Below are 18,389 nucleotides of genomic sequence, written 5' to 3' on the forward strand. Positions count from 1 at the left end.
AGAGAGATTCTGTGAGACAACATGTCAGTACAGAACAGCAGTCACTCTAGGGACGACCACTGAATGAACATTTCATGTCACCTTTATCCCCGCACAAATGATTGCTATTCAGAATATTAACCCAATAGTAAACTGCGGAGAACCACTGTGGGTGTCTTAAAATGGAATCACTTTACCGCCTTGCATTTTGTTAAGAAACGGGTAATTTTATTTATCACAGAAAGGACATCTATTCGGGTGGAAAAACAATTCAAAAATCTTACATTTTTAAATAATTGTTTGCATTTCGTTTTTTATAATAAAAACAGAGCTTTTCTTTTGGTGACATTTTATAATAAAAATAAATTATGAATAAATTAATACATGAAAATATATATATAAAAAAAGACCCTCACATTAAAAGGATAAACACAAAATTGAAGAATAGCACACTTTTGTCTGTCACATGTATTCCTGTTTTGTTAGTCAGGGTATATCTTTCCCTCCTCTACCAAGATAGTGAGTTTTTTTTAAGTGTTTTTCAATATATTCACTTTAATATCCTACTCCCCCCCCATCCCTAATTGCATCTAAACACCCAGCTGATGACTTTAAAACTTTTTTTTAAAAGGTGTCAAATAAAGGTTCAAGAGATAAAACTGGTCCCTGTTAACTGTTTGCCAACACTCATTTACAATCCTGCCAATTATGTCCGACGAACTTATTGGTAAATGTATCTCCTCCAGCGTTCGATATGATGACACTTAACTGGATTGGATACAACAGCAGCCAAATCATATCCTCATTATGGGTGCGTGTAAATTAGCTCTTGCTCTTGCTATTCCTCTAGGCAAAAGCAAGAGCTCCTATGTAATGGATATTGGCTGAACAAATGAGACATATATGAGCATACTGTTAGTTTTAATGGTCATCTATTTAGCCAGCTAAATTGCTTTTGTGCCAGGCTGAACATTATGGTCAACACTTTCTCTCCACAAATATTACTGATGATGTACTTCTTTGTATGTTGGTCCACGATGTAAAAAGTTTCACCGTTTTGAACTAGGTGTCAAATACAGGTTCAAGAGATGAAACGGGTCCCTCTTGAATTGTTGTACTCATTTACAATCCTGCCAACTGCTGCCGGTGAAGTCATTCATAAAAGATATCTCCTCCGGCGAACGAGACAGTGACGCTTATTCAGGACTCAATATTGTACATTTAGTCTGTGGCATGAAACTCTGAGGCTGTGGTTTGGATTTATTTTATCGGAGGAAGACTGTGAGCTGCTTGAGGCGATGCTCTTCTCTCCATATAATATCAATAATCTGAAGAAAGCCTGGGGCGCCTGCTGGTCCTAGGACTACTCCACAACGATGGAGCAGTGAAAGGGAATAGAGGAACTTGTGAGACCTGACCTGCCTTTACCTTTACATCAAATCAATAAGACCAAGATGTTCAGAAGCTTTCAAACTGACCAAAGAGTTAGAGCGGAAACACCATTTCAGAGTGAGAAAAATTAGTAGATATACATATAGTTTATACATAAAACTGCTTTTTCAGCCATTAACTCCAACAAACAACATGCTAACATCTCCTTCATGTTAATACGAGGTTAATGGAGGTGCCACTATGAGGTGTGATAGTGAGTTGGGGCACAATGTTATGCCCTTCACCCCTGGGTGGGCTTAGTGTGAACCTGTATCTCCAGGGTGATCTAAATAGATCGCTGTGGTTTCCCACTGTGTTTTTGTTTGAGTGAAAGCAGTTATTTGGGGTTAAAGGGGTTCTGCTCAAGTGCAATATAACTCTTTAGAGAACAAGAGAGAGATTCACGTCGGTTATACATTTGAGCCCATACCAGAGACTCTTACAAATATAGACAGAAGTGCTAGTATACATTTTTTTAGGAAGAAATGCCAAAAATGCACTTATCCAAACTTTGAGTATTACATTATGGTAAACTGAGCAGTTGGGTTTTTTGACAGACTAAAGAAGACATCTAAATCAATATGGGCACTTAGAAAATTGTGATTGACATTTGTGTAATTTATATGCAATTGGATTAATCTGCTTATGCTCAAATAAAGGTTTCAGTATTTGTTCCCATTATAGCTCGAGTATTACTTCCTCTGCCAAGGAAGCTATGTTTTGAGTCCTGTTCACTGGTTTGTTTGTCTGTCAGCAAAATCCTTTGAATACATACTAGCTTGATTTTATGACACTGAGCAGATACACACATATTTGTTTTACTTTTAGAAACTTGGCAAGATCTGCGTTCTACAAAAGGCCTTGTAGTAATCTTTTGGGAAACAATAGAAGACGTGTGCTACTAATTTCTCATCTGCAAAATGTCCAGTACCAAGCAAGTAAAATAACTATATTTAAGTGATATAAATTCTTTTTTTACTTTGTGAACCCCATCACTTGGCCTAAGAACCCCTATTACATAGGGAACCGCTTGGAACCTGTGGCAGAGGCTAATATATTATATTCCCTTTTACAACGTTCAAACCAAGCCAACCCTGAGTGGTTATGGTTATAATTCTCTAAATGCAGCTCCAACCAAACCCATCCTTAAGTAATGGGTGTGTCTGAAATGAACACTCATTTCAAGGTCAAGGTCTTTGGGCTCATAAGAGTGGGTAACGCACCAGGCTGTAGTCCTGTGGTTACATTAGTGCCTGTATAAGTATCACCCTAACTGTAATATGACCTCAGGCGAGGAATCATTAGCTCCTATTCACGGACTAAATCAAGTAACCAAGTGGTCCAAGTGGACTAATGAGTGTCCATTACGAGGTGTGGCCACTTAAGACATTAGCAGACACAAATAAGATGGGGATAATACAGGCTCATCCTCAGCTAGCATGAAATTATAACCTTTAGTGCTAGCTCCTGTTATTTCAATCAACAGTGAACTTGAGTCCAGAGATTTTCAGCGTTTACCAAAGGCAACATAGAGAACCGCAGTGACGCATCCTAAAACCCGGAAGTAAGTTAGCATTTTTTGTACTTCCGGTTCCTTCGTCAAAAAGCAATGCATTTTCTCCATAGGGTTTTGGAAAATAGCTGGAAATAAGGTCTGTGGTTGACACAAATTTAAGAAATAAATCACGTTTTGTTCTACGACATTAAATACATCAGCAGTGACCCCACTGGTGATTTTTGAAGAGTTTACGTGTCTGAAAAACGATGGTTGTTACCGAGTGGCTGAATAGGACTACAGAAATTGTCGAGGCCGTTGTACGTCATTACGCCGAACACGTAAACACTCCCGCTAAATTTGTTTTCCCCCCGTGTTCTGCTTGAAAGCAAGTACCTGCCTATCTTTAGTATCTGTATATCTATATCTGACCATTAGAATCTGTATTTTTGAAATTGTCGTTTTTAACACCGTAGTTTTACAAAATATAGAACAATTAATTGCCACTGTTTTCCAATCTTACTCGTCAGTTCGTTTCGTTGGCTAACGTTAGCTAAAGCTAGCGCTACTAGTTAGCTACGCAATGGTTTGTTGCTTTGCTCCGGGTTGCAGCCACAGGTCTTTGCATGAAACGTGCTCATTCTATCGTTTCCCGGCCAATGTTTTCCAAAGGAGAGTCTGGATTCGTGCCATGAGGTAAGCTGACGTTACATTTTTGTCCATGTCACGGTGACATTTAAATGATGGGTATTGACTGTATCGCCGTTTTAGAGATGGCAGTAATATATTATCTTAATTAAGAAATATAACTATTATAATTAGTGTAGCAGCTGACACCTATTTTCAATATGGATTAATCTACCATTTATTTCTTTAGTTCAATTTTGATCTATAAAAATTTCAAAATAGTGAATATGTTCACGAGACTTATCAAAGTGCAAGGTTATATCTTTAGATGTTTTGTTTTAGCCTATGTACTGTATGTCTTAATGCTCTTATATGTGACGGTGTGACTTCCATGAAACTAATATTTTATATCTTCCCAACAGACGAGCTGACAGGAAACCTAACACTCTAACAACAACAACATTGCAAAGGCGAGTAAATGTAAATTAAAAACGATTCACAATTTCTTAATTTCTTCTTCTTTCTTGCAGTGAGGTGAAGCTGACCTTGCACTTGGTGCCAGTAAGGATGTTCCTCACGCAGGCTAAATGTTTCTCCTTCCTTACTGACACAGAAGCCCTTGATTTGCAATGCTTCACTAATTGTCATTTCCCTGGCTCCGTAGGGACACTTTACCTCCAGCACAGCGGAAGACCCTACCAGACCATCTGGAGATGCCCCCAACACTCCTGATTGGGAGAGCCACAAACTGACTCATGGACCAAATGGGTTGCAGTGGTGAATGCCCTGACGCCCTCACATTCATTCATAGTCCCCCACTGTACAGACAAAACACCATCAAGGGCCTGTTGTTGCCCTAGCACCCTGGCAATAAGGGAAGCAGTCACACGCTTTGACCTCAGGACAGCTCCAAAGTTGCTGGCAGTCAACCTTCCTTTCCTGAACAAATGCCAGTTTGGGTTAGTTTGCTGACCAGTGACCTGCATTGCCCTCTGTTGCTCCTCAGACAATGTCATGCTTGCCACAATTGCCTCAGGTCCCTGATGCCCAACAGATTTGAGAATTTCAGGAACAGTAAGTGTTTCCAAGCTGTAGTGTTCCTCTTCTGGCTCGGGGGAGAGAAGCCAAGACATTCCTGAGAACCTGCCCCCGATTCTGTCCCTCAGCCAGTCACGATCTTCGGAGGTGGGCTCTCTTGTCAGCGGGTTAAATGAGTTATTGGTTGGAGGAAATAGCTCCTCCACTGAATGTGTACGTTTAGCTGCCTTTGGCTTCTTCCACTGACAGGGGGTGTCAGTGCAGCTGAAATTGTGGATGGCAAAGATGGCTAATGCAGCCGCATGACTGCATTTTCATTCTCCACGTAGGCATTCATATTTTGTGGAGAGAATTCCCTCTTCTCCTGTAGATACCTGTGGTGGTGGGATTGTTTTATTATTTAAAATATATTTACATTTGTAATGCCTTCCCCATTATCCCTTTAATTGTTTATAGCCTACTGTATGTTTATTTCATGGATATTTCTGTGTTTTCTGGTGTGTAATATTTGTAATAAAGATTTCATGTGACACATAAAATGGATTTGTTGATGGGAATTAATGTGAATAAATTAACTCTAGGTTAACAGTACTCTTGCTATCACTACTCACCGACACTCTATAAACCTTGTCCCTCATGCTAGCCCTGACAACACCGGTAAGCACACCTTCATCTAGGCTGCACTGTTTTACGTGCCCTGACTTGTAGTGGTTCTCTCTTCTATCTACACTCTTCTTGTCATCTTTGTAAAACGATATCAGACTGGTAATTGACACAGCCATGACTTCTAGTGAAATTCAGTGTGGCTCAAATGAAAAGCTTTGTTAAAATATGCAAGCGCGCGAAAGTCAAAGTCAGCTTTATTGTCAAAAATTCTACATGTGTTATACATCCAGAAATATCGAAATATCGTTTCCCACAGTGTGACATGTATACATACAAAACAAAAAGGGCCTAGATAAACGTGGTATACACTATACAGTTTAAAATGTTAATAATATATTTAAAGTGTTCAAAGTGCAGTTTCAGTGCAAGTCAGTTGAAACGATCTTAAGTTGGCGTGACGTTGAAGTCGTGCGACCCTGCTGCTGTACTAGCTTGTAGTTCGTTTATAGCATAACGTTAGCATTTTGCTTCTGGCGACTAGATTTATGATTAAAAAATTATAAAAGTAGGGTAGACATGTGGATATTATCCGGCTGAACAAAACGTGATCCCTCTCTTAAATGTGTGTCAACCACAGACCTTATTTCAAGATATTTTCCAAAATCCTATGGAGAAATTGCATTTCTTTTTGACGAAGGAACCGGAAGAAGTTTACTTCCGGGTTTTAGGACGCGTCACTGCGGTCCTCTATTGCTGACAGGTCTGCCTCACTGAATTTTAAGAATCTGTCAGAAGTGCTTTGAAAATACTCAGAGTGATTCAAGGGTTAGGCGAGATGTCATTCGCATAAAAGACTCAGCCACCGCTGCAGGCCTGTGCTGGTCCGGCAGAGATATCTGAAGCCCATACTAATGCGTGTAGGAGGCAAGTCTCTAGGGATGACCAGCCGTTCACACTGACTGCAGTCTTAGAATCCCCCATCCCATGAGATACTGAGGAAGCTATCGTATAAGATTAGACAACGTCTGCAACTACAGTTTATCTCCATTATAAAAAATGTGCTATTCTTTTTTTGGATAAAACATTAGAATGTTCCATGAAATGTCAGAAACGTGTTTCTATCAGTCAAAGTTGGTGTCTTTAAATGTGTTTGGTCCAATACCCAAAGATATTCTCTTTGACTAGGATCAAAAAACTGCAAAATAAGAATTAGAAATCCTTTCCTAATCCCACAGCATGAAATGTGCAATACTACTGCAAAGAAACAGTGCAGACAAAAAGGCCAAAATAAGATTAGTAGAGTAAGATATTATGCAGGAAACTCCCGTAGAAAATGTGAACGATTCATCAATCAATGGCATGTATCACCCATTGATTGACTAAACGTTTGGTTGACAAATTGTTGCAAATCTATTGGCAGCTAAAGAGAGATCTTCAGCCTGCCTGAATCACATGAGTAGATGAATATTCGGCATAAATAATAAGTGAGCAATGAAACAACAGCTTGGCCGTTCAAATGAGCAACTCGTAAACCAGAGCTATTTTTAGCCTGGTGCATATATCCAGAGTGCTGTTTTCTATATGATATAATAATCCATTTTGGTCACAACTGCACAACACCACCAGCAGTACCAGCCCCCACCCTGGCCGCTCTCTGCAGCTGCGGTGCTGATTAGAGCAAACTTCAATGGCTACTGGAGCTACGGCTGGTCAGTGAGCGCTGCTCCACCTGTAAATAAGCCAGAGAGCCGGCAAGGGAGCACTAATGTTCGCTGAGTGGGGAGGGGCATGGGGAGGCAGGTGGAGGGCAGCAACTGCATCAGTGGGTGGAAGACGTGTGAGGGTTAGTTCAGCCAATTATCTTCAAAGGGAAGCGTGGATAATGAACTTGTTCTGGTTCCTGCTCTGCAAGTCTTCACAGGGCCAGGTGTCCAGATCACCACGGACCAACCACTACTAAACATTTGAACCACACTACAGCAGAGATGGAATGCAGAACAAGGGAAATAAGTGTTAACGACAAAGACTCAGGAACACATCAAATATCTGCACGTTGACTGCCAAATGATGGGGGATTAAATGTACCACTGCCAGCATCTGGCAACCTTGGATTAAGTCCCAGTTACATCGAAGCCCCTTAAATAGAACTGTGACAATCGCCTTTACTCATCGTTTGATCTATAGGAAAACCTACCCTAAAACACGCTTCATTTACAAGTTTCACCTTAACTTTGACTAAATGCAGAATGAGTTGTAACACTTTGTTCTCAGCAGAGAGAAACCCACTTCAAAGATCACATCCATCATCATCAAGAGAAGGGTCTTATCTTGGCAAACATGTTTACTGAAGTATCAATGTCATGGTAGTGTTTTTCATAGATAAGATATAATAACTTTTGTAAGACAAATGTTAGTGTCAATGTCCACAAATAATGTTTTCTCCGAATTGGTCTGAAGGTCAAGTCATGCTTTGTTTTTTTTAAAGCACCACCAAACTTTAGCACAAAAGGAGAATGGGGACATTCTTACATGACAGAATGAGAAGTTGTGTCTCATGTTTAGGACTCTAACCATATCTTAGTTATCTGACCTCGTCTAATTGTACAACTATCTTAAGGCTAGCTAGTTCTTGACCTGATAACAGTTGAAGTAGCAGTTTGCCATTCTCATAACCTTTAAAGAAACAAACGTTTGCCAACACTCTCCGAAGTGCTGTCAGCCTGTAATCACACAGCCAATGTGAAGTCCACTCTTCCAGTCAGATGGAAACCTGCTTCCATCCCCTCCATCTCCTCCTGCTTCAGACAAGTCTCAACACTTCACCAGACAAGGCTGAGCCAAGAGCAGAGAAGATGTCGCAAAGAAAAACACATGCAGCACCTGCAGTACACCTCATCTGAACTTTAGTGCAAGTCTACAAACCTTTAACATCTCTCTTTAAAACTGAGCACGGTGTAAAAAGCAGACAGGTTTACTGACATACACCAACATCAGACCTCTAGTACAAATGTAAATAAGTGTTAAGAGATCAAAAAAGGATTATTCAAAGTAGGGCTGCTCGATTATGGCACAAATCATAATCTCGATTATTAAAAACGATTATCCATTTACTTTGAAATAATCCATTTATTGAAAGAAAATTGAACAGTATGTTTTCAACCTGAACTTTAAGTATAATTCAACTGAAAAAATTATAAAAAAATGTAAAAAATAAAAAATATTTTTATTTCGATTACGTTGTTTTCGTAATCGTTGCAAGCCAAAATCGTAATTGCGATTAAAATACGATTAATTGAGCAGCCCTACTTCAAAGTGAATATGTCACGTAGAATTTAGATTATGTGAGAATATCACAAAACCCACTTTTCAAGTTCTAAAAAAATTTGCTTTTAAACTTTATGACCACTTCAAGCAAAATGGGAGTGTACGCATATTAGAAAACAAACATCTAAAATACGAAAAGATTGATTCAAGCCTGCGCCATATCATCCAATCTTTTCCCATACGTGTTTTGCTACATCTGCTTTGACTAACAACAGTTGCCAGAATTCCGTTATTGAAGCTGTGGGGTTCAATAAACCTGTGGTCACAAATCCAGACAGATCGTCCGTCTGTTGAGGCCAGGCTGGGTTCATCAGGTGGTTACACAAGACTGTTGGAAGAAAAACGCTCTAGAAAAAGGTCTTAGCCTCTTCTTTAAGATCCAATCATTCAAGCACGAGCCGAGGCTTTTCATTACATTTGAATGAAGCTAAAACCACAGAGGCAGTCAGGCCCTTTTGGCACAACAAAAGATCTGGAGAGGCAAACCAGCAGAGGTTTTTGGAATTATAAACAAAGGGATTTTAATGCTGAGCCTGTTCGCCATTGGATCATGAGAAGGAGAGGTGGTGGGGATGGGTGTTTTGGTCAAAGCCAACACGGAGGAAATGAAGCCAGCGATTTGGGAAAGGGAGGGTCAAAGAGGATCACTAGATATCGCTCTCTCTGTCAACAGCCAGCAACAGTAATGAGAAAAGAAGATCTGCCTCAGCCTAAAGACGTCCAGAGGACAGACGGACAGCCGGACGCACAGAGACAAGACGAATGAAGGCGGAGAGACATTCATTACTGAAGAACAAGCAGATAAAAGAGAAAGAGGAATATGCATAAGAAGGCAGTGAGTCAACTTGCCGATCATAAATTCACATATTCACCCAACAAATGTAATGTTCATTTAGAGAGAAGCAACACTTGAATCACTTTGGAAACAGCAGGAACGCTCCCCTATGCCGAGTGCCGGCTACACGATGTCGCTAAGTTAAGGGGCTGGCAGAGAGGGAGATGCACGAGCAGCGATACGCACATTCAAACACAAATCATCACAGAGCCATCCTGACAACTTCAGTCTTTTTATCACCATCTCACTTGCTTCATCTAACATAAGTGTTTAACTGCTCGGAAATTGATGGAAATTAAGGCTCCAGCATAATGGCAAAAGTTACTTTTACATTACATGTTACTTGTTAGACGCTTTTATCCAAAGCGACTTACATACTCAGTACTGTGGGCAATCCCCACAGGAGCAATTTGGGGTGAAGTGTCTCAGGGACACAACGACATGCTGACTGCAGTGGGGTTTGAACCTGTGACCCCCTGACCCAAACACCAAGGCTCTATCCACTGCGCCACACCCCTCCCTACTTTCTTTGATATGTAAAAACCATGGGGATTTTCCACCAGATGACAAAGTACTTACATCATTCTTTCAGTAGACAAAATATTTCTGTTCAACTGATTTTTTTAACAAAATGTCAGTGTTTTGCCATCTCCTTCAAGCTCATTTTGGCCTGGATGAAGACTGTAAAACACACGCAACAAACGTTATGTATCCACAAGTAAATCAGAGAAACTTCTCTTGTATTCTTGTCATGGAAAATGGCCGTGTAAATGTGCCTTTTGTATTAAGCAGCAGAGATAGTTGCCGTTGTCCTGCGATACATTGCAATGTGGATGCTGACACAGTATACTGTCCAGCCCTAAAGAAAATCTTTATCTAAATACAATCCCAACAGTTGAGGACAGAGAAAGGTTAAAAATGCCCTCTTCATCGTCGCAGTCAGTGACACATTTCACACTCAAAACCAAATTGGAGGCGACAGAGCTAAAAAGGTGACATGGCGCGACTGAGTCACTCCTACAGTGATTAACTTTTGCATCGCTAGGAGTTAATGTTCTAGCAGTATCTGGGAAAAACATCCTTGTTATTGACATCATTCTAAGTGATTCCAGATGATTTCAATAAAGCTGTGAGAACATGAGTAAGCCAGTTATATATTCAACGGAGTCTGTCATGAACGATTATTTGGGATTCTAGGAAAAGGGAGGGGAGACTTTGTGGCCCTCCCTTACAAACAAAGACAACTAAAGTCTTTCAGGTCAACAGTCAAAGCCTCCACTCCACAGCACCGGCAGGCTCCACGAGCTGAGCCTGCTGCATCAACAATTTCCCCTTTGTGGTGGTTTGAAAGGAGCTTGTGAGCATTGAGAGCTCTCCGCGTGGTGTCGCATCAGTTAATGAGCGGGAGAACAGAATCCCAGCGCATTCATCTGAGCCCTCTGTGTCCCAATGTGTGTCCCAATGTGTCTGGTAGGGCTGCACGATTTGGGGAAATAATGTAATTGCGATTTTTCTGACAGATATTGCGATGCGATTCGCGATATTTGTTTTTAAGCGACCCAACGGAAGTTTATTGTAAAATGCGGCCATATCTCCGACTAGGAAGGTTGTATCAACGTTGTCTCTAGCACCCCCGCAGCCCGAGCTACGAGTGAAAGAACTTAAAACTTACATGAAACTTCCGTTGGGTTGCTTTAAAGTCAAGCTTCAGTTTAAGATTCACCCTGTAATAGATGTAGAACATGTGATGGAGCATTACTAACCTGACTCAGCTCCATTGGAAGCCATTTGGAAAATATTTCAAAAATACTTGGCAGGTGATTGGATCAATCTGTCCATCACCTTCTATCATGGGCCACTTCTGATTGGTTAACAATGACTGGTACATGTGGAGCACAGCACTTCTGATTGGTGTGGATGAGTGACACACAAGAAGAACTATTTTATTTTTTTATTTTTTTAAACTACAAAAAACTAAAACTAAAAAAATCGTAGGCTTTGCGATTTCATAATTGCATCATTTAAAATCGCGATTTCGATTTTAAATCGATTCATCGTTCAGCCCTAGTGTCTGGCTGCCCACCTGCATACCTGCTCCCGAACAAGATTAGTGTATACATCTCCAGCCGGGGTTCCTGTTGTTCTTACACACATTAGCAGAGGGATACAAGCACAGAAACCTGGCAAACCACAGGGTCTGGCTTTGGTTTGAGTTGTGAGTCACTATGGGATATTGGGAAAAGGTGTGGACTCTGGCTGTCTTTAGTGCGCTCCTCCCTGAGGATCAGGGTTAAACTATGGACACTTTGGTAACTGATCTCGAGAGCAGCTCTGTGTGTCTTTGCAATTCTTAAATAAAGTAAATCAGAATAGGAGGAAAGCATCTGATGGAAAAGATCAATTTTGGTGCAAAGGCAGAACAACAAGCTCTTAAAAATCTTAAGAATTTACATCGATAGCTAAGCACTGTATTGATATTCGGAATCGATAGGAATAAATATGGTTTTCATCATAATAAAGGAACATGTCAGCCAGTGCAAAAGGTGTGAAGGATTTATATTTGTGTCTACGGCACACATTCACAATCTTCAGAATAAATCCTGGGTTTGTTGTGTTCTTTTTCATGGAATTTGTTGACAGGAAAAATATAGATTACTACTTGTGCTAAAACAAATCACAAGCAACCTTTGTAAACAAAGGGAGTGTCAAAAAGATCAATAGCTCCAAATAACTACCATATTACTCAACTGCAACAAGCCACCAAAATAAATGTTGCTCTGTGTCTTCAGCTATGTAAGGCCTCAGCTGACCTATCGGCTACCTCTTCTAATCTTACAGCAACAAAACATTTGCCGATTCCAGCATTATTAGGTTCCAATCAGGACACTTTAGGCTAATTTAGGAACTGCCGACTCAGATGATGAAAGATGCCTTCCGGGATACAGAGACACAGAACTGAGCTTGTTGAGAGAACCTTGGACAAACTCCAACTATGCGAACAAAGTAAAGTTGTTACATTTTTATTGCAAACTATCTTCTGTGGTTTAGTCTTGACCCTTGTATAACAATGGTATGAACTGTATGTAAATGTAACGTTATGGTCTGTTGAGGCTGTGGAAGTCAGAGCACCATCTTCACCACCTCTAAAAGACGGAAAAAGGCTGAAATAGAGTATTTTTAAGAAGAGAAAGACCAAGTGTTAGTCAAAGGGAAAAAGTGTGTTTCTATACGCAGGGGGGATTGTCACTGTCTGTCCCCGGCTTGGTACAAAGACTGATCCAGTACCATTGTTACCCCCTCTTAACTCCAGCTTGTGCAGAAAGGATACAGGAAATGTCTTACATATTATCGGAAAACCAGGTCAAAGCCTCTCTGCCTTACACAAACACACCAACGGCATTAGAAACAAACGACCACAGAGACATCAACTAAAAGGAGCAATCGATACACAGTAAGTAAGATGAAGAGTCAGTGGGGAACCGCTATGTCCAACAGCCTGTGACCTCTTTTCTCTATGTCCTTGGGTTCTTTCATCTTCTACTCCAGCAGGCTTAAGATATTCTAATACCTCTGTTGGAGCATAATACAAAGGAAGTGTAGCTATCAGTATTTCATTAGACGACCATTACAAAACAATTCCAGTTGGGTAGAGGAAAGGATTTGCAGAGGATAAGAGTCTTATATTCATAACATTGAGACACGTGTCTTTCAGTATTGGCTAAATCCACTCAAACATGGGAATCAAGGATAGAGAGAGGGAGAGGTAGAGAGAGAGAGAGAGAGAGAGAGAGGAGAAATGAGTGGTCATACCAGTCAGGGATTACAGCTGATGACCAGCTGAGGTCAGAATGTACTCTCCACAAGAAGCAGGGTTATGAAACTGATCCTTCAAAGCACCTTGTGCTCAGCCACGCCAACTGCTCGATTCATATGGGGCAACAGAATTGTAAACTGTAATGGTGTTCAAAAAAACTCAAATACAGACATGCCGTCAAAAAGCCACAATGACAAGTCTATCTGCAATGATTATGGTGCGGAGGTGTGATCAGAGCTAATTGTGAGTCTGGTCAGGTATAAGACATACCGACACATAAAGAATCAGAGACCTGCAGTCACAGAAAAGGACCGTAATGGGACAGAATTAAACTGAAGGTAATTTGAACACGGTTTGACTGAGGTCCAGAATGAAGTTTCAGTTACAAAGTAGCAAAAGGACTGCTACACCAAACAACAAAAACGTCATATAATGAAAATATAAATGTATATATAATATAAATGAATAAACCATTCCGTTGACTTTGTTACTCTCTGTTAAGTCACCGATTGCCCCAAGGGCTGATGAGTTCCTGTTGAACCAGTTTGACACACAGGTCCACAGATTTACGTTATGTCTCCCTGAGAATTAACAGGTGTGCTTGTCAGCTCTGCAAATCTCTTCTCCGCATCCTTACTTCAATATTTGCAGTATGGGCATAGATATGTCTCATAATTATTTGTGTGAACATAAAAATAATTTGTGTGTAAATATGTGATTTGTAAATGTAAAACAACATCCACAAATGCATTTAAAAGATTTGCAAACTCACAAATACATTTGCAAGTGTAAAACGGATCTGCAAATACGCTAAATATGTTCACAAATAAAAAAAAGATCTGTGAATATCTCTTTAACATTTACACCTTTCGATCAGGCATTTGTGAATCCATTTTGTATTTGTGGACCAAAAATGCGCTTGCGGATCTCAAATCTCTGTTCACGGATCGTCTTTTTACACACACGGAATTTTGAGACATATTTTCCACCGGTCTCGGCTAAAATCTACTCGTGTCACTCGGTTATTTTCGGAAACCACGTGATGGCCCGCTGTTGACGACATTTCTGAATGATTTCAAAGTAAGAGCATGATGGTTTGTTTAATGCTCTGTTTTTGTATTTTAATGAACAGCGGAACGTTAGATGCATTCTTCATCACCATCACCATCACCATCATGTTATAGTGATACAGTTAGTTTGTGTTATTGGTTCAATATAGCATATATCGAGCACTTTCGTTGATGTTGAAGTGCAGGCTATACGCCACTTTCGGGTCCCGGGGGAGCAGCTGGCAGCGAAACAGCCCAGATAAAACTCTTTCTTCATTGTTTGTTGTGTATTCAGTCAAGCGGGTCGAAGTTACAAAGCACTTTACATCTTATTAATCGGCCTAATTGTACCTTACCAGTGCAGTAATAAAGTAATCTGTAGAAAAGCACCGTATTTAGGTCAGGGTTATGGTGATGAAGAATACATCTAACGTTCCGCTGTTCATTAAAATACAAAAACAGAGCATTAAACAAACCATCATGCTCTTACTTTGAAATCATGCAGAAATGTCGTCATCAGCAGGCCATCACGTGGTTTCCGAAAATAACCGAGTGACACGAGTAGATTTTAGCCGAGACCGGCGAAAAATATGTCTCAAAATTCCATGTGTGTAAAAAGACGATCCGCGAACAGAGATTTGAGATCCGCAAGCGCATTTTTGGTCCACAAATACAAAATGGATTCACAAATGCCTGATCGAAAGGTGTAAATGTTAAAGAGATATTCACAGATCTTTTTTTTATTTGTGAACATATTTAACGTATTTGCAGATCCGTTTTACACTTGCAAATGTATTTGTGAGTTTGCAAATCTTTTAAATGCATTTGTGGATGTTGTTTTACATTTACAAATCACATATTTACACACAAATAATTTTTATGTTCACACAAATAATTATGAGACATATCTATGCCCATATTGCAGGGACATGTTTCAACGTTTGGGGTAAGTTAAGGGTAACGGGTGTGTCACGTCAGGTTTAGTAAGATAGAACAGAACACAGTGTTGGTGCTCAAAAAGAGCAAGTTTGACCTGAATTACGGGCTCACTTCAGTGGGAGGGGGAATCTTGACAAACAATGTTGAGTTTCCTACATGTCAACTGACCAAACACCCTGAAAGACATACATAAACCTCCACAGCTTGACTAACAAGTTCGAGAAGAGGAAGCTTTTTACTGCTGAAGGTGCCCAAGAATGACTTTTCAATGCTTCAGACTTGTAGAGCATTGCTGTTTTTCTTCTTCGTTCACAACTGATTAAGGGAAATAAATGGTTGAAAACACCCAATGACCAAAAAAAGAACCCCTCAAGATTCTTAATTGGGATTTCGGTGCTGTCCCCATGCTGTGAAAAGTCTCAAATGGCAGCTACTTAGTCAACAAGATCTCCTATGAAGATTAAGAACTGAACTACCACACTGACCATATGTCTTCGCATATGGCTGAAGGAGATTACATGAATTATTTCTTACCAGGAAGGTGAAGCGGTTAGTCACTGTGCCTCCTACCCAGACTTGCCTTCTGGCTTCTCAGAATGGCAAAGTCTTTCAAAGTAATCCCTATACTGTGAAAAGTTGGGCCAATAAGAGACGTTTACTTAAATAAGAAAAATAAACAATCTTTGTGGAAACTTGGTTTTCTAATTCTGCGTCTGCCACAAAATAATAGGAGTTTTTTCAGAACTATTTATGCAGTTTACAAAAGATTGGAAATCATGTTTAATCTGGTATAATAGCATATGGGAATAGATGTACAATTGCTCTAATCACAGGCAGGCAACTGAATGCAATATAGCGCAGTGAATAACAGATGGCAATAGATTGCCTCACAAATTCATCATACTGCAATTTAGCGCTCAACTCAGCCTGTGCCAGTTACTGGTGTGATGATAACAGTTACTGACTCTTAAAGTATCCTAGTTTCCCTGCTGTGTCAGCTGAAACAAGAGAAAGTCAAACATCCATTTCCCCGCAGGATTAAAAATGGTCCTCTAGGAGAAACAGTGACAGAGCATGATTGCGCAGTCCTATCCACACGTGACTCACACACAGAGGCTTACAGATACAGAAGATCTAACAGGGCTATAAATCAGTAAGAGCTTTACAACTCCATAAAGGAATCCTGCAAGAAGCAATCTCCATTAGAGCCTGGCAGACCCCTTTGGGTGACTTTTTGCAGGGGCTGTAGCACTGAATGGGGCCAGAGGACACACTGTCTGTTTTAGAACAAACAGGGGCTTACTAAAAAGGCAATTAAAGGACTACTGTGTCTGTCATTACCCATTATGGCATTTAAATGATAGCTACAGATGTATAATTGACAGCAACCCCAACTTATGTCGCTGCAATGGCGCTATCTGAATAATGTACCAAATGCAAATTAGTCAACAGCTGTGGCAACTACCACCACCCGAGGACAACATTGCAGGTGTTATTATGATGAAATCAAAAATGGTATAAGATCAAAACGCCCTCCTTCCCATTAGCCATCTCCCTGGGTCAACAGGTGTGTAGCTGCTTCAATATTGACAACCCCTCAGAAGACAGCTCCTTGACCGGGGACGTGGGAGGAAACTGTCTCTCTTCAATGCAGACAGGGATTGTCTGCCTCCCACACTTGTCAGATTAGCAAAAAATAAACCAGGGCATTTATGACTTAAAAAGATGGTTGATGTTACATTCCATTTCCAACCATTCAAATGGAAACTATTTGAATTTGTCAGCTCAGCAGACTGCCAAAAAGGAACCGTGTGGTTTAAAACCAGGCAGGAAATGACATCACGGACACATTCTTGCTCGTGAAGAGGCCCGAGACAGCAAAAAGGAGGAAAACAGGGCAAAGCTAATGTCAGTCCGCTTTATACGTTGACATGCAGTGATGATTAAAGTTTTATGAAAACAATGCTGGAACCTGTCACAATCCAACACTGACAGTGGGAGAAAAGGAATGCAGTGCTGATAGATGCCAAAGAAGTGAATAGGCTGCTTTGACAAAGCCATGCCTACACACAGGAGAACAAAACTGACTCATTATGGACCTGTCAAAATCTAGACCCATACAAATACAACCAAAGCCAGAAGGCACACTAGAAGATGAATAACCACAATTTGTATTTCCTAAAAAAGTATGTATAGACATATAATGTAGAAAACAGAAGCTGACATTGTAACAGAAACCGACTGACACTTCAAGATTAAAACATTATGCCTTCGTATTCATGACTGTGCAGTTCACTGGTGCCAAATTAAATACTGTTATTATCTCAACATTTTGAACAAAAACTAGGAAGATGAACAGTTACACAAGCAGACGAAACAGGAAACTGCAATAAATAAGCAATGAGGGGTAATAAATGATATGATTGATGTTAAGTGATTGACAGGACCAGCTTCTCTCTGCTATTCTGCAGCAGAGAGAGGAGAGGAAGTGGTTATTGCCACAGATTGAATGTGTAGCTTCATATATATATATATATTCTGTGATGTGTAGTAATGGCAAAGCTCACCATGAGCCTGAGCTTCCAGCAGCAGGGACTGATTGGTCGTTATAGCCCACCGTCTGATGTGGAAAGGGGACCATGCTGATTGTGCATCAGACCCCCAAGAGAGGGGTGGACCAAAACAAAGCATCGATTGCACTGTCTGTCACGTGTGACATCTTGCTGCCAAGTGCTCCATTGTCTATGAAATTAAAAAGGGAGGAGGGGTGGGCATGGGAGCAGGGGACATTCCCTTTTTGTGTATGCAAACATAAAAGGGTTTAGGCAGATCAGCCATGCTAGCACAGTGAGTGTGATGATACTCAGTTGAAGCCTGGCATCATATGGAAAAAACAAGTAACACCTATCATGGCTTTAATGCTCATTAGACCCCTAAATCAAGCTTCGCAGTCGTATGAACTAGACTCCCCTATAAGATCCCTGCAACCACTCCTCATACAGCCTATTTTTCACTATAGTGTATCGCCTAGCAACAGTGCGTTGCTAGGATTGTACAGCCTTGCCAGGGAGAGCCAGAGAGACTCATCCGTCATCCGTCCATGGCTGTCCACTCCCGTGACTCCCCTGCTGCTTTCGCGAGGTGCACGGCGCTGTGTTGTATCTCCACGCTGAGCTGCTGAGCCTCTGTTGTAATTTTACAACCGTGTCAGTTGGCAGAGTGACGTGGCAGACAAGGGTTTCGCAAACTTCA

General features: G+C 40.6%; 1 protein-coding gene across 3 annotated transcripts in view; it reads right to left on the reverse strand.

Moving 5' to 3' along the window:
* Positions 1-18,389, reverse strand: part of ldlrap1b (low density lipoprotein receptor adaptor protein 1b) — a 37,005-nt gene that overhangs the window by 17,952 nt on the left and 664 nt on the right. For 2 of the 3 annotated variants that reach the window (XM_034222253.1, XM_034222251.1), the window contains exon 1: positions 17,705-17,843. The exons of the other annotated variant lie outside the window; for it this stretch is intronic. In XM_034222253.1, coding sequence (XP_034078144.1) covers positions 17,705-17,828 — 124 coding nt within the window. In that variant the 5' untranslated portion in view covers positions 17,829-17,843. Of the gene's footprint in view, positions 1-17,704; positions 17,844-18,389 lie in introns of those variants that run through there. 3 annotated transcript variants of the gene reach the window in all.

Source organism: Gymnodraco acuticeps, unplaced genomic scaffold (genome assembly GCF_902827175.1).
Source record: "Gymnodraco acuticeps unplaced genomic scaffold, fGymAcu1.1, whole genome shotgun sequence".
Taxonomy (NCBI): Eukaryota; Metazoa; Chordata; class Actinopteri; order Perciformes; family Bathydraconidae; genus Gymnodraco; species Gymnodraco acuticeps.